We start from the raw sequence: 22311 nt of genomic DNA on the forward strand, positions 1-22311 counted from the left end.
CCCTTCATTTTTGAAAATCCCTGCTCAGCATCTACATTTATACACAGTCTGTGCAACCAGTCCTTGAAATTTAACCCTTTTAGTCCCAGAAACATTCGCTGCACTCCGACCAAGATAATATATCCTTCCTGAGGTATGGTGCCCAGAACTGACCAGAGTTCTCCAGTTGGGATCTAAACAGAGCTCTGTACAGCTGGAACAGAACTTCAAGACCTCAGCGTTAGGAACATAGGAACAGGAGTCGGCCATTTAGCCCTTCGAACTTCAATGAGTTCATGGCTGATCTGTTTCTGAACTCCACATGTTTTTACCTGCCTTTGGCCCATATCTCTTCATATTCTTGCTCAACAAAACTCTATCTATGTCAGACTTAAAATTAACAACTGATCCAGCTTCAACTGCTGTTTGTGGGAGAGAGTTCCAAACTTCCTCTGGAGCTCGAGCCCTAATGTTTATACTATGCCCCCTAGGTTTAGAATCTCCAACCAGTGGAAATAGTTTATCTGCATCTGCATCTAAAAGAACACAGTCCTCTGATGAAGGATTCTACTCTTGTTGGTTGAGCGAGCCTCTTTCCCTGTCAATATCTTGAAGACTTAGATCAGATCACCCCTTAACCGTCTAAATTCCAGCGAAAACAGGTCCAATTTGAGTAATCTCTCCTCGTAACTCAATTCCTGTAGTCCAGGTATCATTTGTGTAAACCAATGTTGCACTCCCTCCAAGGCCAAAATATCCTTCCTAAGGTGTGGTGTCCAGAACTGCTCCCAGTACTCCAGTGGTGTCATAGAATCATAGAATCCATACAGTGCAGAAGGAGGCCATTCGCCCATCGAGTCTGCACCGCCCCTTTAAAGAGCAACCTCCTTAAGCCCACGTCTCCACCCTATCACCATAACCCAGTAAACCTACCTAACCCTTTGGACACTGAGGGCAATTTAGCATGGCCAATCCACCTAACCTGCAGATCTTTGGACTGTGGGAGGAAACCGGAGAACCCGGAGGAAACCCACGCAGACAGGAGGAGAAAGTGCAAACTCCACACGGTCACCCAAGGCCGGAATTGAACCCGGGTCCCTGGAGCTGTGAGGCAGCAGTGCTAACCACTGTGCCACCATGCTGTTCACCATGGTTTTGCATACCTGTAGCATAACTCCTGTGTCTTTAGATTCCAATCCTCTAGATATAAAAACTATCATTCCATTAGCCTTTTTTGATTATTTTCTGCACTTGTTCCTGGCATTTTAAGGATCAATGCACCTACACCCTCAAGTTTCTTTGGACATCCACTGTACCTAACCTCTTTCCATTTAGAAAGTAATCTGTAACCTCATACTTGCTTACATTGAATTTCATCGGCTACGATTTTGCCCATTCACCTAGTTTGTCAATATTTCCTTGCTTTCATCTTGGTTCTCTACAATGCCACCTAACTTTGTATCATCAGAAAATTTGGATATATGTCTTTCTATATCCAGGGGTAAGCCATGGGGTACAGGTCTCTGGCACAGAGTCTGTCCCTATTGCTCAGAAGGGCAGGGGGGAGAGGGGCAGAGCTTTAGTCATTGGAGACTCCATAGTTAGGGGGATAGATAGGAGATTCTGTGGGAACGAGAGAGACTCGCGGTTGGTGTGTTGCCTCCCAGGTGCCAGTGTCCGTGATGTCTCGGATCGTGTTTTCGGGATCCTTAAGGGGGAGGGGGAGCAGCCCCAAGTCGTGGTCCACATAGGTACCAACGACATAGGTAGGAAAAGGGATAGGGATGTAAGGCAGGAATTCAGGGAGCTAGGGTGGAAACTTAGATTAGGACAAACAGAGTTATTATCTCTGGGTTGTTACCCGTGCCATGTGCTAGCGAGACGAAGAATAGGGAGAGAGAGGAGTTGAACACGTGGCTACAGGGATGGTGCAGGAGGGAGGGTTTCAGATTTCTGGATAATTGGGGCTCATTCTGGGGTCGGTGGGACCTCTACAAACGTGATGGTTTACACCTGGACCAGAGGGGTACCAATATCCTGGGGGGGGGGGGGGGGGGGGAATTTGCTAATGCTCTTCGGGAGGATTTAAACTAGTTCAGCAGGGGCTTGGGAACCTGAATTGTAACTCCAGTATACAGGAGGTTGAGAGTAGTGAGGTCATGAGTAAGGTTTCAAAGTTGCAGGAGTGTACCGGCAGGCAGGAAGGTGGTTTAAAGTGTGTCTTCTTCAATGCCAGGAGCATCCGGAATAAGGTGGGTGAACTTGTGGCATGGGTTGGTACATGGGACTTCGATGTTGTGGCCATTTCGGAGACATGGATAGAGCAGGGACAGGAATGGTTGTTGCAGATGCCGGGGTTTAGATTTTTCAGTAAGCTCAGGGAAGGTGGTAAAAGAGGGGGAGGGGTAGCATTGTTAGTCAAGGACAGTATTACGGTGGCAGAAAGGACGTTTGATGAGGACTCGTCTACTGAGGTAGTATGGGCTAAGGTTAAAAACAGGAAAGGAGAGGTCGCCCTGTTAGGGGTTTTCTATAGGCCTCCGAAAAGTTCCAGAGATGTAGAGGAAAGGACTGCAAAGATGCTTCTGGATAGGAGCGAAACCAACAGGGTAGTTTTTATGGGGAACTTTAACTTTCCAAATATTAACTGGAAATGCTATAGTTCGAGTACTTTAGATGGGTCCGTTTTTGTCCAATGTGTGCAGGAGGATTTCCTGACACATATGTAGATAGGCCAACGAGAGGCGAGGCCATTTTGGATTTGGTACTGTGTAATGAACCAGGACAGGTGTTAGATTTGGAGGTAGGTGAGCACTTTGGTGATAGTGACCACAATTCGATTACGTTTACTTCAGTGATGGAAAGGAATAGGTATATACCGCAGGGCAAGAGTTATATCTGGGGGAAAGGCAATTATGATGCGATGAGGCAAGACTTGGGATGCATCGGATGGAGAGGAAAACTGCAGCGGATGGGCACAATGGAAATGTGGATCTTGTTCAAGGAACAGCTACTGCGTGTCCTTGATAAGTATGTATATGTAAGGCAGGTAGGAAGTGGTCGAGCAAGGGAACCGTGGTTTACTAAAGCAGTCGAAACGAAGAAGGAGGCTTATGTAAAGATGAGACATGAAGGTTCAGTTAGGGCGCTCGAGAGTTACAAGTTAGCTAGGAAGGACCTAAAGAGAGAGCTAAGAAGAGCCAGGAGGGGACATGAGAAGTCTTTGGCAGGTAGGATCAAGGATAACCCTGAAGCTTTCTATAGATATGTCAGGAATAAAAGAATGATTAGGGTAAGAGTAGGGCCAGTCAAGGACAGTAGCGGGAAGTTGTGCGTGGAGTCCGAGGAGATAGGAGAGGTGCTAAATGAATATTTTACGTCAGTATTCACATAGGAAAAAGATAATATTGTCAAGGAGAATACTGAGATTCAGGTCACTAGACTAGAAGGGCTTGAGGTTCATAAGGAAGAGGTGTTAGCAATTCTGGAAAGTGTGAAAATAGATAAATCCCCTGGGCCGGGTGGGATTTATCCTAGGATTCTCTGGGGAGCTAGGGAGGAGATTGCTGAGCCTTTGGCTTTGATCTTTAAGTCATCTTTGTCTACAGGAATAGTGCCAGAAGACTGGAGGATAGCAAATGTTGTCCCCTTGTTCAAGAAGGGAAGTAGAGACAACCCCGGTAACTATAGACCAGTGAGCCTTACTTCTGCTGTGGGCAAAATCTTGGAAAGGTTTACAAGAGATAGGATGTATAATCATCTGGAAAGGAATAATTTGATTAGACATAGTCAACACGGTTTTGTGAAGGGCAGGTCGTGCCTCACAAACATTATTGAGTTCTTTGAGAAGGTGACCAAACAGGTGGATGAGGGTAAAACAGTTGATGTGGTGTATACGGATTTCAGTAAAGCGTTTGATAAGGTTCCCCAAGGTAGGCTACTGCAGAAAATACAGAGGCATGGGATTCAGGGTGATTTAGCAGTTTGGATCAGAAATTGGCTAGCTGGAAGAAGACAAAGTGTGGTGGTTGATGGGAAATTTTCAGACTGGAGTCCAGTTACTAGTGGTGTACCACAAGGATCTGTTTTGGGGCCACTGCTGTGTGTCATTTTTATAAATGACCTGAAGGATGGGTGAGTAAATTTGCAGATGACACTAAAGTCGGTGGAGTTGTGGACAGTGCGGAAGGATGTTACAAGTTACAGAGGGACATAGATAAGCTGCAGCGCTGGGCTGAGAGGTGGCAAATGGAATTTAATGCAGAAAAGTTTGAGGTGATTCATTTTGGAAGGAATAACTGGAAGACAGAGTACTGGGCTAATGGTAAGATTCTTGGTAGTGTGGATGAGCAGAGAGATCTCAGTGTCCATGTACATGGATCCCTGAAAGTTGCCACCTAGTCTGAGAGGGTTGTTAAGAAGGCGTACAGTGTGTTAGCTTTTATTGGTAGAGGGATTGAGTTTCGGAGCCATGAGGTCATGTTGCAGCTGTACAAAACTCTGGTGCGGCCGCATTTAGAGTATTGCGTGCAATTCCTGTCGCCGCATTATAGGAAGGATGTGGAAGCATTGGAAAGGGTGCAGAGGAGATTTACCAGAATGTTGCCTGGTATGGAGGGGAGATCTTATGAGGAAAGGCTGAGGGACTTGAGGCTGTTTTCGTTAGAGAGAAGGTTAAGCGGTGACTTAATTGAGGCATACAAGATGATCAGAGGATTGGATATGGTGGACAGTGAGAGCCTTTTTCCTCGGATGGTGATGTCTAGCACGAGGGGACATAGCTTTAAATTGAGGGGAGATAGATATAAGACAGACGTCAGAGGTAGGTTCTTTACTCAGAGAGTAGTAAGGGCGTGGAATGCCCTGCCTGCAACAGTAGTGGACTCGCCAACACTAAGGGCATTCAAATGGTCATTGGAAAGACATATGGATGATAAGGGAATAGTGTAGATGGGCTTGAGTGGTTTCACAGGTCTGCGCAACATCGAGGGCCGAAGGGCCTGTACTGCGCTGTAATGTTCTATGTTCTATATCATCATCTAAGTCATTCATGAATAGTGTGAATAATTGAGGCCCCAACACAAGTCTCTGTGGTACACCACTAGTCACCTCCTGCCAATTTGAGTATTTACCCATTATCCCCACTCTCTGTCGCCTGCCACTCAACCAATTTCCAAACTATGTCAATAATTTGCCATCAACTCCATGGGCTTCCATGTTAACAGTCTCTTGTGTGGGACTTTATCAAATGCCTCTGGAAGTCCATATAAGTGACATCCATAGACGTTCTCTTGTCCACTACCTTAGTCACCTCTTCCAAAAGGCCAATAAGATTGGTGAGGCATGACCTTCCCTTCACGGATCCACGCTGCCTTTCCCTGATCAATTGGGATGTTTCCAGTGTTCCGTTATCCCACCTTCCAAAGAACAAAGAACAAAGAAATGTACAGCACAGGAACAGGCCCTTCGGCCCTCCAAGCCCATGCCGACCATGCTGCCCGACTAAACTACAATCTTCTACACTTCCTGGGTCCGTATCCCTCTATTTCCATCCTATTCATGTATTTGTCAAGATTCCCCTTAAATGTCACTATTGTCCCTGCTTCCACCAGCTCCTCCGGTAGCGAGTTCCAGGCACCCACTACCCTCTGCGTAAAAAACTTGCCTCGTACATCTACTCTAAACCTTGCCCCTCTCACCTTAAACCTATGCCCCCTAGTAATTGACCCCTCTACCCCGGGGAAAAGCCTCTGACTATCCACTCTGTCTATGCCCCTCATAATTTTGTAGACCTCTATCAGGTCACCCCTCAACCTCCTTCGTTCCAGTGAGAACAAACCGAGTTTATTCAACCGCTCCTCACAGTTAATGCCCTCCATACCAGGCAACATTCTGGTAAATCTCCTGCACCCTCTCTAAAGCCTCCACGTCCTTCTGGTAGTGTGGCGACCAGATTTGAACACTATACTCCAAGTGTGGCCTAACCAAGGTTCTATACAGCTGCAACATGACTTGCCAATTCTTATACTCAATGCCCCGGCCAATGAAGGCAAGCATGCCGTATGCCTTCTTGACTACCTTCTCCACCTGTGTTGCCCCTTTCAGTGACCTGTGGACCTGTACTCCTAGATCTCTTTGACTTTCAATACTCTTGAGGGTTCTACCATTCACTGTATATTCCTTACCTGCATTAGACCTTCCAAAATGCATTACCTCACATTTGTTCGGATTAAACTCCATCTGCCATCTCTCCGCCCAAGTCTCCAAACAATCTAAATCCTGCTGTATCCTCTGACAGTCCTCATCGCTATCTGCAATTCCACCAACCTTTGTGTCGTCTGCAAACTTACTAATCAGACCAGTTACATTTTCCTCCAAATCATTTATATATACTACAAACAGCAAAGGTCCCAGCACTGATCCCTGTGGAACACCACTGGTCACAGCCCTCCAATTAGAAAAGCATCCTTCCATTGCTACTCTCTGCCTTCTATGACCTAGCCAGTTCTGTATCCACCTTGCCAGCTCACCCCTGATCCCGTGTGACTTCACCTTTTGTACTACTACCATGAGGGACCTTGTCAAAGGCCTTACTGAAGTCCATATAGACAACATCCACTGCCCTACCTGCATCAATCATCTTAGTGACCTCCTCGAAAACTCTATCAAGTTAGTGAGACACGACCTCCCCTTCACAAAACCATGCTGCCTCTCACTAATTCGTCCATTTGCTTCCAAATGGGAGTAGATCCTGTCTCGAAGAATTCTCTCCAGTAATTTCCCTACCACTGAAGTAAGGCTCACCGGCCTGTAGTTCTCTGGATTATCCTTGCTACCCTTCTTAAACAGAGGAACAACATTGGCTATTCTCCAGCCCTCCGGGACATCACCTGAAGACAGTGAGGATCCAAAGATTTCTGTCAAGGCCTCAGCAATTTCCTCTCCAGCCTCCTTCAGAATTCTGGGGTAGATCCCATCAGGCCCTGGGAACTTATCTACCTTGATATTTTTTAAGACACCCAACACCTCGTCTTTTTGGATCTCAATGTGACCCAGGCTGTCTACACACCCTTCTCCAGACTCAACATCTACCAATTTCTTCTCTTTGATGAATACTGATGCAAAGTATTCATTTAGTACCTCACCCATTTCCTCTGGGTCCACACATAGATCCCCTTGCCTATCCTTCAGTGGGCCAACCCTTTCCCTGGCTACCCTCTTGCTTTTTATGTACGTGTAAAAAGCCTTGGGATTTTCCTTAACCATTTTTGCCAATGACTTTTCGTGACTCCTTCTAGCCCTCCTGACTCTTTGCTTAAGTTCCTTCCTACTTTCCTTATATTCCACACAGGCTTCGTCTGTTCCCAGCCTTTTAGCCCTGACAAATGCCACCTTTTTCTTTTTGACAAGGCCTACTCTTGTTACCTAAGGTTCCCGAAAATTGCCGTATTTATCCTTCTTCCTCAGAGGAACATGCCGGTCCTGAATTCCTTTCAACTGACACTTGAAAGCCTCTCACATGTCAGATGTTGATTTGCCCTCAAACATCCGCCCCCAATCTATGTTCTTCAGTTCCCGCCTAATATTGTTATAATTAGCCTTCCCCCAATTTAGCACATTCATCCTAGAACCACTCTTATCCTTGTCCACCAGTACTTTAAAACTTACTGAATTGTGGTCACTGTTCCCGAAATGTTCCCCTACTGAAACATCTACCACCTGGCCGAGCTCATTCCCCAATACCAGGTCCAGTACCGCTCCTTCCCTAGTTGGACTGTCTACATATTGTTTTAAGAAGCCCTCCTGGATGCTCCTTACAAACTCCGCCCCGTCTAAGCCCCTGGCACTAAATGAATCCCAGTCAATATTGGGGAAGTTGAAGTCTCCCATCACCACAACCCTGTTGTTTTTACTCTTTTCCAAAATCTGTCTACGTATCTGCTCCTCTATCTCCCGCTGGCTGTTGGGAGGCCTGTAGTAAACCCCCAACATTGTGACTGCACCCTTCTTATTCCTGATCTCTACCCATATAGCCTCGCTGCCCTCTGAGGTGTCCTCCCGTAGTACAGCTGTGATATTCTCCCGAACCAGTAGCGCAACTCCGCCTCCCCTTTTACATCCCCCTCTATCCCGCCTGAAACATCTAAATCCTGGAACGTTTAGCTGCCAATCCTGCCCTTCCCTCAACCAGGTCTCTGTAATGGCAACAACATCATAGTTCCAAGTACTAATCCAAGCTAAGTTCTAAGTTCTAAGTTTGCTTATAGACTCCAGCCATTTCCCCACCGTGGGTGTTAGGCTCTTCCGTATGTGCTACCCTGGTTTCCCCCTTCTTAACATACACGCGTCAGGTGTTTGTTCTGGGTAATCTATCTATCTATCTATCTATCTATCTATGTATCTATCTATCTGTCTATCTATCTATGTATCTACGTATCTATCTATCTATCTCTCTCTGTATCTATATATCTACCTATGTATCTATCTGTCTGTCTATCTATCTATCTATGTATCTATGTATCTATATATCTACCTATGTATCTATCTCTCTATGTATCTATCTATCTATCTATATTTATCCATATCTATCTATTTTTCTATCTATCTATCTATCTATCTATCTATCTATCTCTCTTTAACAAAGTACAGAGAGTCATGAACATAGCCCTAGGAAACTACAGAGAGTCGCTAATGCCCAGTCCATCATACACACCCACCTTATATCCATTGACTCCGTCTCCATCTCCCGCTGCCTTGGGAAAGTGGGCAGCACAATCAAAGACCCCTCCCACCCGGCTTATTCTCTCTTCCAACCTCTTCCATTGGGCAGGACATACAAAAGTCTGAGAACATCCGCTAACAGATTCAAAAACAGCTTCTTCCCCGCTGTTACCAGACTCGTGACCGACCCTCTTATTGACTGATCTGTTCACACATCTTCTCTGCTGAGTAGTACTGCACTCCTGTCTGCTCCACCCGATGCCTGTGTCTATGTCTTTACATTGTGTAGTTTATATTTCCCCAATGTATTTTCTTCATGTATGGAATGATCTGTCTGAACTATACGCAGAACAATACTTTTCACTGTACCTCGGTCCACGTGACAATAAACAAATCCAAATCCAAATTGCTCTCTCTATTTGTCTCTATCTGTCTATCAATCACTCTCTCTTTCTTACTCTCTTGTTCTCTCTCTCTCGATCATTCTCTGCCACTATTGCCTTCTCGACATCTCTCTCTCTATCTATCTATCTATCTGTCTATCTATCTCTCACACACTCTTTCTTTTATCTTTACCATTTCCTCTCTGTCAGTCTATCTATCTCTGCCATTCTCTGTCGCTACCTTCCACTCTACCTCTCTCTCTATCTGTTGTATTTCTGAATATATCAATCTATAGGGCTTTTCTCTTTGCAGCGGAGGAGGATGAGAGACGACTTAATAGAGGTTTATAAGATAATGAGGGGGATAGATAGAGTGGACGTTCAGAGACTATTTCCTCAGGTGGATGTAGCTGTTACAAGGGGGCATAACTATAAGATTCAGGGTGGGAGATATAGGAGGGATCTCCGAGGTAGGATCTTTACTCAGAGAGTGGTTAGGGTGTGGAATGGACTGCCTGCTGTGATAGTGGAGTCGGACACTTTAGGAACTTTCAAGCGGTTATTGGATAGGCACATGGAGCACACCAGAATGACAGGGAGTGGGATAGCTTGATCTTGGTTTCGGACAATGCTCGGCACAACATTGAGGGCCGAAGGGCCTGTTCTGTGCTGTACTGCTCTATGTTCTATCTCTCTCACACACTCTGACCGGATACTCCGAGCCCACGCTGGTCGGGGTTCGCTGAAATAGGCCCCCTCGGCGATTTTCCGCGGATGACCGGCCGAACTCGTCCCGGTGGGAGCTCGGATCCGCGGCCGCGGTGACGGTCCTGGTGGGGGGTGGGGGAAATCTAACTCCGGGGGGAGGGGCGGCCAGGCCCGCGATCGGGGGCCACCGATCGGCGGGCCATCGTGATCTGGGGGGGACCTACCTTCCTCCACGCGGGCCCGCTGTGTGGCTCCGCCATGTCGACGGCGCCTGCACCGAAGTGGGCCACCGCGCACATGCGCAGACCCGATGGGCATGCACGGCCGCAAGGTCTGGACAGCAGGGCCCCGCTGGCAGCCAGAGCTGCGGGAAACACGCCGGGCCCTACTAGCCCCCTGGAAAATGGAGGAAAAAGTCCGGAGTGATTTTCACCCGTTTTCTGGCGGGCTTGGGGACTTAGTCCCCAAAAGGGAGACTCCCGGCCTCTCTCTTTCACCCTCTACCTCTCATTCTCTGTCTGCCTATCTCTCTCACTCTCTCTCTCTCTCAATCTCCTTCTCTCTCCCTATAGCTCTCACACTTTTTCTCCATCCTCCTCCCAACCTCTCTCTATCTATCTGTCCCTCTCTATCTTACTGTCAATCTATCTCTTTCTGTCTCTCTAACTTTCATTCTCTCTGTTTCCCTCTATCTGTCTCAGCAGTGACCCCCTGCTTGGTGCAGCCTCTCACATTTCCTTACCGATCTGTGACATTCCCAGAAAATGATGGACAGTGAAGAGCCTCCCTACCTTCAACACCTTGGTGTCTGGTCGCTTGGGGTAGGCGAATGTCACATTCCTGAACTCTACTTGACCTCTCAGTGTGGCTGGGACGAGGGTCCCCATGGTGGAAATTGCCGATTTACGATCCATGTACTCGAAAACCTTCTCCGAGGCCCCGACAGCCTTCTTCACATTGGGGTAGACGTTCATCAGGACCTGACAGCGGTCACAACAGAGAGAGGGAAACTTGTTAGGTCACCTCACGTTACTGCAGATACCTTCACTTCAGACAAAGAACAAGAACGAAGAAAAGTACAGCATGGGAACAGGCCCTTCGGCCCTCCAAGCCGGTGGCAACACCTCACAGCAACATCCCTTCAGTTAAAACAGGAAGTCAGGATCAAACGGTTGCGCAGTGGTTAGCATTTCTGCCTCAGGGCGCCAAGGACCCAGGTTCATCCCAGCCACAGGTCACTGTCCCTGTGGAGTTTGCACATTCTCCCTGTGTCTGCGTGGGTCTCACGCCCACAACCCAAAAAGGTGTGCAGGGTAGGTCAATTGGCCACATTAAATTGCCTGTTAATTGGAAATAAAGAATTGGGTACTCTAAATTTTTCAAGAAAAATAGAAAGTCAGGAGGCTCAGGCTAAAAAGTGGGATTCCCTCTTGGCCTCCTGAACATAGGCTTCCGTTTTCCTCTACCTTCCCCTGTCCTGCAAAACACACCGCCAAATATGAGCTACCCTCTGCCCCCCACACGGGAGCATAGGAGAAGGAGGGCCAGCGAGTTTCAAGCAAGAAATGCATATGTTAGCACTGCTGTCTCACAGCGCCAGGGACTGGGTTCAATTTTGGCCTTGGGAGACTGTCTGTGTGGAGTTTGCATGTTCACCCCCTGTCTGCGTGGGATTCCTCCGGGTGCTCCGGTTTCCTCCCATAGTCCAAACATGTGCAGGCTCGGTGAATTGGCCAGGCTTCATTGCCCCTTAGTGTCTAGTGATGTGCAGGTTTGGTGTGGTAATGATGATATGATAGGGCGCTGAGATGGGCTGAGATACAGCGCTCTTTCAGAGGGACGATGCAGACTCAATGGGCCAAATGGCCTCCTTCTGCACTGTAGGGATATTATGTTTCTATCTCAACTAAGGAAAGGGAGTAATAATGAGTGATCATGCTCAGGTATCCAGTCCATGTACACAGTGTGACCAGTCAGTGCGATGTCCATGTATACTGTGTGATCATTCAGTGTGATGTCCAGATACACAGTGTGCCCAATCAGAGTGATGTCCATGTACACAGTGTGGCCAGTCAGTGTGATGTCGATGTGCACACTGTGACCAGTCAGTGTGATGTGCATGTACACAGTGTGACCAGTCAGTGTGATGTCCGTGTGCACAGTGTGACCAGTCAGTGTGATGTGCATGTACACAGTGTGACCAGTCAGTGTGATGTCCATGTACACAGTGTGACCATTCAGTGTGATGTCCATGTGCACAGTGTGACCAGTCAGTGTGATGTCCATGTACACAGTGTGACCAGTCAGTGTGATGTCGATGTGCACACTGTGACCAGTCAGTGTGATGTCCAAGTACACAGTGTGACCAGTCAGTGTGATGTCCAAGTACACAGTGTGACCAGTCAGTGTGATGTCGATGTGCACAGTGTGACCAGTCAGTGTGATGTCGATGTGCACACTGTGACCAGTCAGTGTGATGTCCAAGTACACAGTGTGACCATTCAGTGTGATGTCCATGTGCACAGTGTGACCAGTCAGTGTGATGTCGATGTGCACACTGTGACCAGTCAGTGTGATGTCCAAGTACACAGTGTGACCATTCAGTGTGATGTCCAAGTGCACACTGTGACCAGTCAGTGTGATGTCGATGTGCACACTGTGACCAGTCAGTGTGATGTCCAAGTACACAGTGTGACCAGTCAGTGTGATGTCCATGTGCACAGTGTGACCAGTCAGTGTGATGTCCATGTGCACAGTGTGACCAGTCAGTGTGATGTCGATGTGCACACTGTGACCAGTCAGTGTGATGTCCATGTGCACAGTGTGACCAGTCAGTGTGATGTCGAAGTGCACACTCTGACCAGTCAGTGTGATGTCCATGTGCACAGTGTGACCAGTCAGTGTGATGTCGATGTGCACAGTGTGACCAGTCAGTGTGATGTCGATGTGCACAGTGTGACCAGTCAGTGTGATGTCCAAGTACACAGTGTGACCAGTCAGTGTGATGTCCATGTGCACAGTGTGACCAGTCAGTGTGATGTCCATGTGCACAGTATGACCAGTCAGTGTGATGTCCATGTGCACAGTGTGACCAGTCAGTCTGATGTCCATGTGCACACTGTGACCAGTCAGTGTGATGTCCATGTGCACAGTGTGACCAGTCAGTCTGATGTCCAAGTACACAGTGTGACCAGTCAGTGTGATGTCCAAGTACACAGTGTGACCAGTCAGTGTGATGTCCATGTACACAGTGTGACCAGTCAGTGTGATGTCCAAGTACGCAGTGTGACCAGTCAGTGTGATGTTCATGTGCACAGTGTGACCAGTCAGTGTGATGTCCATGTACACAGTGTGACCAGTCAGTGTGATGTCCATGTGCACAGTGTGACCAGTCAGTGTGATGTCCATGTGCACAGTGTGACCAGTCAGTGTGATGTCCATGTGCACAGTGTGACCAGTCAGTGTGAAATCCATGTACACAGTATGACCTGTCAGTGTGAAATCCATGTACACAGTGTGACCAGTCAGTGTGATGTCCATGTACACAGTGTGACCAGTCAATGTGAAATCCATGTACACAGTGTGACCAGTCAGTGTGATGTCCATGTGCACAGTGTGACCAGTCAGTGTGATGTCCATGTGCACACTGTGACCAGTCAGTGTGATGTCCATGTGCACAGTGTGACCAGTCAGTGTGATCTCCATGTGCATAGTGTGACCAGTCAGTGTGATGTCGATGTGCACAGTGTGACCAGTCAGTGTGATGTCGATGTGCACAGTGTGACCAGTCAGTGTGATGTCCAAGTACACAGTGTGACCAGTCAGTGTGATGTCCATGTGCACAGTGTGACCAGTCAGTGTGATGTCCATGTGCACAGTGTGACCAGTCAGTGTGATGTTGATGTGCACACTGTGACCAGTCAGTGTGATGTCCATGTGCACAGTGTGACCAGTCAGTGTGATGTCGAAGTGCACACTGTGACCAGTCAGTGTGATGTCCATGTGCACAGTGTGACCAGTCAGTGTGATGTCCATGTACACAGTGTGACCAGTCAGTGTGTTGTCCAAGTACACAGTGTGACCAGTCAGTGTGATGTCCATGTGCACAGTATGACCAGTCAGTGTGATGTCCATGTGCACAGTGTGACCAGTCAGTGTGATGTCCATGTGCACAGTATGACCAGTCAGTGTGATGTCCATGTGCACAGTATGACCAGTCAGTGTGATGTCCATGTGCACAGTGTGACCAGTCAGTGTGATGTCCATGTGCACAGTATGACCAGTCAGTGTGATGTCCATGTACACACTGTGACCAGTCAGTGTGATGTCCATGTGCACAGTGTGACCAGTCAGTGTGATGTCCATGTACACAGTGTGACCAGTCAGTGTGATGTCCATGTGCACAGTGTGACCAGTCAGTGTGATGTCCATGTGCACAGTATGACCAGTCAGTGTGATGTCCATGTGCACAGTATGACCAGTCAGTGTGATGTCCATGTGCACAGTGTGACCAGTCAGTGTGATGTCCATGTGCACAGTATGACCAGTCAGTGTGATGTCCAAGTACACAGTGTGACCATTCAGTGTGATGTCCAAGTACACAGTGTGACCAGTCAGTGTGATGTCCATGTGCACAGTGTGACCAGTCAGTGTGATGTCCATGTACACAGTGTGACCAGTCAGTGTGATGTCCATGTGCACAGTGTGACCAGTCAGTGTGATGTCCATGTGCACAGTGTGACCAGTCAGTGTGAAATCCATGTACACAGTATGACCTGTCAGTGTGAAATCCATGTACACAGTGTGACCAGTCAGTGTGATGTCCATGTGCACAGTGTGACCAGTCAGTGTGAAGTCCATGTACACAGTGTGACCAGTCAATGTGAAATCCATGTACACAGTGTCACCAGTCAGTGTGATGTCCATGTGCACAGTGTGACCAGTCAGTGTGATGTCCATGTGCACAGTGTGACCAGTCAGTGTGATGTCCATGTGCACAGTGTGACCAGTCAGTGTGATGTCGAAGTGCACACTGTGACCAGTCAGTGTGATGTCCATGTGCACAGTGTGACCAGTCAGTGTGATGTCCAAGTACACAGTGTGACCAGTCAGTGTGATGTCGATGTGCACAGTGTGACCAGTCAGTGTGATGTCGATGTGCACACTGTGACCAGTCAGTGTGATGTCCTTGTGCACAGTGTGACCAGTCAGTGTGATGTCCATGTACAGTGTGACCAGTCAGTGTGATGTCGATGTGCACACTGTGACCAGTCAGTGTGATGTCCAAGTACACAGTGTGACCAGTCAGTGTGATGTCCATGTGCACAGTGTGACCAGTCAGTGTGATGTCGATGTGCACACTGTGACCAGTCAGTGTGATGTCAAAGTACACAGTGTGACCAGTCAGTGTGATGTCGAAGTGCACACTGTGACCAGTCAGTGTGATGTCCATGTGCACAGTGTGACCAGTCAGTGTGATGTCGATGTGCACAGTGTGACCAGTCAGTGTGATGTCGAAGTGCACACTGTGACCAGTCAGTGTGATGTCCATGTGCACACTGTGACCAGTCAGTGTGATGTCCATGTGCACAGTGTGACCAGTCAGTGTGTTGTCCAAGTACACAGTGTGACCAGTCAGTGTGATGTCCATGTGCACAGTGTGACCAGTCAGTCTGATGTCCAAGTACACAGTGTGACAATTCAGTGTGATGTCCAAGTACACAGTGTGACCAGTCAGTGTGATGTCCATGTGCACAGTGTGACCAGTCAGTGTGATGTCCATGTACACAGTGTGACCAGTCAGTGTGATGTCCATGTGCACAGTGTGACCAGTCAGTGTGATGTCCATGTGCACAGTGTGACCAGGCAGTGTGAAATCCATGTACACAGTATGACCTGTCAGTGTGAAATCCATGTACACAGTGTGACCAGTCAGTGTGATGTCCATGTACACAGTGTGACCAGTCAATGTGAAATCCATGTACACAGTGTGACCAGTCAGTGTGATGTCCATGTGCACAGTGTGACCAGTCAGTGTGATGTCCATGTGCACACTGTGACCAGTCAGTGTGATGTCCATGTGCACAGTGTGACCAGTCAGTGTGATCTCCATGTGCATAGTGTGACCAGTCAGTGTGATGTCCATGTGCACAGTGTGACCAGTCAGTGTGATGTCCATGTACACAGTGTGACCAGTCAGTGTGATGTCGATGTGCACACTGTGACCAGTCAGTGTGATGTCCAAGTACACAGTGTGACCAGTCAGTGTGATGTCCATGTGCACAGTGTGACCAGTCAGTGTGATGTCCATGTGCACAGTGTGACTAGTCAGTGTGATGTCGATGTGCACACTGTGACCAGACAGTCTGATGTTCATGTGCACAGTGTGACCAGTCAGTGTGATGTCGAAGTGCACACTGTGACCAGTCAGTGTGATGTCCATGTGCACAGTGTGACCAGTCAGTGTGATGTCGATGTGCACAGTGTGACCAGTCAGTGTGATGTCGATGTGCACAGTGTGACCAGTCAGTGTGATGTCCAAGTACACAGTGTGACCAGTCAGTGTGATGTCCATGTGCACAGTGTGACCAGTCAGTGTGATGTCCATGTGCACAGTGTGACCAGTCAGTGTGATGTCGATGTGCACACTGTGACCAGTTAGTGTGATGTCCATGTGCACAGTGTGACCAGTCAGTGTGATGTCGAAGTGCACACTGTGACCAGTCAGTGTGATGTCCATGTGCACACTGTGACCAGTCAGTGTGATGTCCATGTGCACAGTGTGACCAGTCAGTGTGTTGTCCAAGTACACAGTGTGACCAGTCAGTGTGATGTCCATGTGCACAGTATGACCAGTCAGTGTGATGTCCATGTGCACAGTGTGACCAGTCAGTGTGATGTCCATGTGCACAGTGTGACCAGTCAGTCTGATGTCCAAGTACACAGTGTGACCATTCAGTGTGATGACCAAGTACACAGTGTGACCAGTCAGTGTGATGTCCATGTGCACAGTGTGACCAGTCAGTGTGATGTCCATGTACACAGTGTGACCAGTCAGTGTGATGTCCATGTGCACAGTGTGACCAGTCAGTGTGATGTCCATGTGCACAGTGTGACCAGTCAGTGTGAAATCCATGTACACAGTATGACCTGTCAGTGTGAAATCCATGTACACAGTGTGACCAGTCAGTGTGATGTCCATGTACACAGTGTGACCAGTCAATGTGAAATCCATGTACACAGTGTGACCAGTCAGTGTGATGTCCATGTGCACAGTGTGACCAGTCAGTGTGATGTCCATGTGCACACTGTGACCAGTCAGTGTGATGTCCATGTGCACAGTGTGACCAGTCAGTGTGATCTCCATGTGCATAGTGTGACCAGTCAGTGTGTTGTCCAAGTACACAGTGTGACCAGTCAGTGTGATGACCATGTGCACAATATGACCAGTCAGTGTGATGTCCATGTGCACAGTGTGACCAGTCAGTGTGATGTCCATGTGCACAGTATGACCAGTCAGTGTGATGTCCATGTGCACAGTATGACCAGTCAGTGTGATGTCCATGTGCACAGTGTGACCAGTCAGTGTGATGTCCATGTGCACAGTATGACCAGTCAGTGTGATGTCCATGTGCACACTGTGACCAGTCAGTGTGATGTCCATGTGCACAGTATGACCAGTCAGTGTGATGTCCAAGTACACAGTGTGACCATTCAGTGTGATGTCCAAGTACACAGTGTGACCAGTCAGTGTGATGTCCATGTGCACAGTGTGACCAGTCAGTGTGATGTCCATGTACACAGTGTGACCAGTCAGTGTGATGTCCATGTGCACAGTGTGACCAGTCAGTGTGATGTCCATGTGCACAGTGTGACCAGTCAGTGTGAAATCCATGTACACAGTATGACCTGTCAGTGTGAAATCCATGTACACAGTGTGACCAGTCAGTGTGATGTCCATGTGCACAGTGTGACCAGTCAGTGTGAAGTCCATGTACACAGTGTGACCAGTCAATGTGAAATCCATGTACACAGTGTGACCAGTCAGTGTGATGTCCATGTGCACAGTGTGACCAGTCAGTGTGATGTCCATGTGCACACTGTGACCAGTCAGTGTGATGTCCATGTGCACAGTGTGACCAGTCAGTGTGATCTCCATGTGCATAGTGTGACCAGTCAGTATGATGGCCATGTGCACAGTGTGACCAGTCAGTGTGATCTCCATGTGCACAGTGTGACCAGTCAGTATGATGTCCATGTGCACAGTGTAACCAGTCAGTGTGATGTCCATGTGCACAATGTGACAAGTCAGTGTGATGTCCATGTGCACAGTGTGACCAGTCAGTGTGATGTCCATGTGCACAGTGTGACCATTCAGTGTGATCTCCATGTGCACAGTGTGACCAGTCAGTATGATGTCCATGTGCACAGTGAAACCAGTCAGTGTGATGACCATGTGCACAGTGTGACCAGTCAGTGTGATGTCCAAGTGCACAGTGTGACCAGTCAGTGTGATGTCCATGTGCACAGTGTGACTAGTCAGTGTGATGTCCTTGTCCACAGTGTGACCAGTCAGTGTAATGCCCATGTGCACAGTGTGACCAGTCAGTGTGATGTCCATGTGCACAGTGTGGTGAGTCAGTGTAATGATGACCATGTAACTGTGTGCCCAGTCAGTGTGATGTCCATGTACACACTGTAACCAGTCAGTGTGATGTCGATGTGCACACTGTGCGCAGTCAGTGTGATGTCCTTGTGCACAGTGTGACCAGTCAGTGTGATGACCATGTACTCAGTGTGACCATTCAGTGTGATGTCCATGTGCACACTGTAACCAGTCAGTGTGATGTCCATGTACACAGTGTGACCAGTCAGTGTGATGTCCATGTACACAGTGTGACCAGTCAATGTGATGTGACCAGTCAGTGTGATGTCCATGTACACTGTGTGACCAGTCAGTGTGATGTCCATGTACACAGTGTGACCAGTCAGTGTGATGTCCATGTACACAGTGTGAACAGTCAATGTGATGTCCATGTGCACACTGTGACCAGTCAGTGTGATGTCGAAGTGCACACTGTGACCAGTCAGTGTGATGACCATGTACACAGTGTGACGAGTCAGTGTGATGTCCATGTGCACAGTGTGACCAGTCAGTGTTATGTCCATGTGCACACTGTGACCAGTCAGTGTGATGTCCATGTACACAGTGTGACCAGTCAGTGTGATGTCCATGTGCACACTGTGACCAGTCAGTGTGATGTCCATGTACACAGTGTGACCAGTCAGTGTGATGACGATGTAACTGTGTGCCCAGTCATGGGTGATGTCCATGTGCACAGTGTGACCAGTCAGTGTGATCTCAATGTACACAGTGTGACCAGTCAGTGTTATGTCCATGTGCACAGTGTAACCAGTCAGTGTGATGTCCATGTGCACAGTGTGACTAGTCAGTGTGATGTCCATGTGCACAGTGTGACCAGTCAGTGTGATGTCCATGTGCACAGTGTAACCAGTCAGTGTGATGTCCATGTGCACAGTGTGACCAGTCAGTGTGATGTCCATGTACACAGTGTGACCAGTCAGTGTGATGTCCATGTACACAGTGTGACCAGTCAGTGTGATCTCAATGTACACAGTGTGACCAGTCAGTGTGATGTCCATGTGCACAGTATGACCAGTCAGTGTTATGTCCATGTGCACAGTGTGATCAGTCAGTGTGATGTCCATGTACACAGTGTGACCAGTCAGTGTGATGTCTATGTGCACAGTGTGACCAGTCAGTGTGATGTAAATGTACACAGTGTGACCAGTCAGTGTGATGTCCGTGTGCACAGTGTGACCAGTCAGTGTGATCTCAATGTGCACAGTGTGACCAGTCAGTGTTATGTCCATGTACACAGTGTGACCAGTCAGTGTGATCTCAATGTGCACAGTGTGACCAGTCAGTGTTATGTCCATGTACACAGTGTGACCAGTCAGTGTGATGTCCGTGTGCACAGCGCGACCAGTCAGTGTGATGTCCAAGTACACAGTGTGACCAGTCAGTGTGATGTCCATGTTCACAGTGTGACCAGTCAGTGTTATGTCCATGTTCACAGTGTGACCAGTCAGTGTTATGTCCATGTACACAGTGTGACTAGTCAGTGTTATGTCCATGTACACAGTGTGACCAGTCAGTGTGATGTCCGTGTGCACAGTGCGACCAGTCAGTGTGATGTCCAAGTACACAGTGTGACCAGTCAGCGTGATGTCCATGAGCACAGTGTGACCAGTCAGTGTGATGTCCATGTACACACTCTGACCAGTCAGTGTGATGTCTATGTGCACAGTGTGACCAGTTAGTGTGATGTCCATTTGCACAGTGTGACCAGTCAGTGTGATGTCCTTGTGCACAGTGTGACCATTCAGTGTGATGTCCAAGTACACAGTGTGACCAGTCAGTGTGATGTCCAAGTACACAGTGGGACCAGTCTGTGTGATGTCCATGGGCACAGTGTGACCAGTCAGTGTGATGTCCATTTGCACAGTGTGCCCAGTCAGTGTGATGTCCAAGTGCACACTGTGACCAGTCAGTGTGATGTCCATGTGCACACTGTGACCAGTCAGTGTGATGTCCATGTGCACACTGTGACCAGTCAGTGTGATGTCCATGTGCACACTGTGACCAGTCAGTGTGATGTCCATGTGCACAGTGTGACCAGTCAGTGTGATGTCGATGTGCACACTGTGATCAGTCAGTGTGATGTCCATGTGCACAGTGTGACCAGTTAGTGTGATCTCCATGTGCATAGTGTGACCAGACAGTATGATGGCCATGTGCACAGTGTGACCAGTCAGTGTGATCTCCATGTGCACAGTGTGACCAGTCAGTATGATGTCCATGTACACTGTGTGACCAGTCAGTGTGATGTCCATGTACACAGTATGACCAGTCAGTGTGATGACCATGTACACAGTGTGACCATTCAGTGTGATGTCCATGTGCACACTGTGACCAGTCAGTGTGATGTCCATGTACACAGTGTGACCAGTCAGTGTGATGTCCTTGTGCACAGTGTGACCAGTCAGTGTGATGTCCATGTACACAGTGTGACCAGTCAGTGTGATGTCCATGTACACAGTGTGACCAGTCAAAGTGATGTCCATGTACACAGTGTGACCAGTCAGTGTGATGTCCATGTACACAGTGTGACCAGTCAGTGTGATGTCCATGTACACAGTGTGACCAGTCAGTGTGATGTCCATGTACACAGTGTGAACAGTCAGTGTTATGTCCATGTACACAGTGTGACCAGTCAGTGTGATGTCCATGTGCACAGTGTGACCATTCAGTGTGATCTCCATGTGCACAGTGTGACCAGTCAGTATGATGTCCATGTGCACAGTGAAACCAGTCAGTGTGATGACCATGTGCACAGTGTGGCCAGTCAGTGTGATGTCCATGTGCACAGTGTGACCAGTCAGTGTGATGTCCATGTGCACAGTGTGCCCAGTCAGTGTGATGTCCATGTGCACAGTGTGGCCAGTCAGTGTGATGTCCATGTGCACAGTGTGACCAGTCAGTGTGATGTCCATGTACACAGTGTGACCAGTCAGTGTGATGTCCTTGTCCACAGTGTGACCAGTCAGTGTGATGACCATGTGCACAGTGTGGCCAGTCAGTGTGATGTCCATGTGCACAGTGTGACCAGTCAGTGTGATGTCCATGTGCACACTGTGACCAGTCAGTGTGATGTCGATGTGCACACTGTGACCAGTCAGTGTGATGTCCATGTACACACTGTGCCCAGTCAGTGTGATGTCCATGTGCACAGTGTGACCAGTCAGTGTGATGTCCTTGTGCACGGTGTGACCAGTCAGTGTGATGTCCATGTACACTGTGTGACCAGTCAGTGTGATGTCCATGTACACAGTATGACCAGTCAGTGTGATGACCATGTACACAGTGTGACCATTCAGTGTGATGTCCATGTGCACACTGTGACCAGTCAGTGTGATGTCCATGTACACAGTGTGACCAGTCAGTGTGATGTCCTTGTGCACAGTGTGACCAGTCAGTGTGATGTCCATGTACACAGTGTGACCAGTCAGTGTGATGTCCATGTACACAGTGTGACCAGTCAATGTGATGTGACCAGTCAGTGTGATGTCCATGTACACTGTGTGACCAGTCAGTGTGATGTCCATGTACACAGTGTAACCAGTCAGTGTGATGTCCATGTACACAGTGTGACCAGTCAGTGTGATGACCATGTACACAGTGTGACCAGTCAGTGTGATGTCCATGTACACAGTGTGACCAGTCAATGTGATGTGACCAGTCAGTGTGATGTCCATGTACACTGTGTGACCAGTCAGTGTGATGTCCATGTACACAGTGTAACCAGTCAGTGTGATGTCCATGTACACAGTGTGACCAGTCAGTGTGATGACCATGTGCACAGTGTGACCAGTCAGTGTGATGTCGATGTGCACACTGTGACCAGTCAGTGTGATGTCCATGTACACACTGTGCCCA

General features: G+C 48.2%; 1 protein-coding gene across 1 annotated transcript in view; it reads right to left on the minus strand.

Annotated features, from left to right (window-relative positions):
• Nucleotides 1-22311, minus strand: part of LOC140390097 (antigen peptide transporter 1-like) — a 78698-nt gene that overhangs the window by 13644 nt on the left and 42743 nt on the right. The window contains exon 8 of the mRNA XM_072475003.1: nt 10583-10771. Coding sequence (XP_072331104.1) covers nt 10583-10771 — 189 coding nt within the window. The remainder of the gene's footprint in view (nt 1-10582; nt 10772-22311) is intronic.

This window comes from Scyliorhinus torazame, chromosome 14 (genome assembly GCF_047496885.1).
Source record: "Scyliorhinus torazame isolate Kashiwa2021f chromosome 14, sScyTor2.1, whole genome shotgun sequence".
Lineage (NCBI taxonomy): Eukaryota > Metazoa > Chordata > Chondrichthyes > Carcharhiniformes > Scyliorhinidae > Scyliorhinus > Scyliorhinus torazame.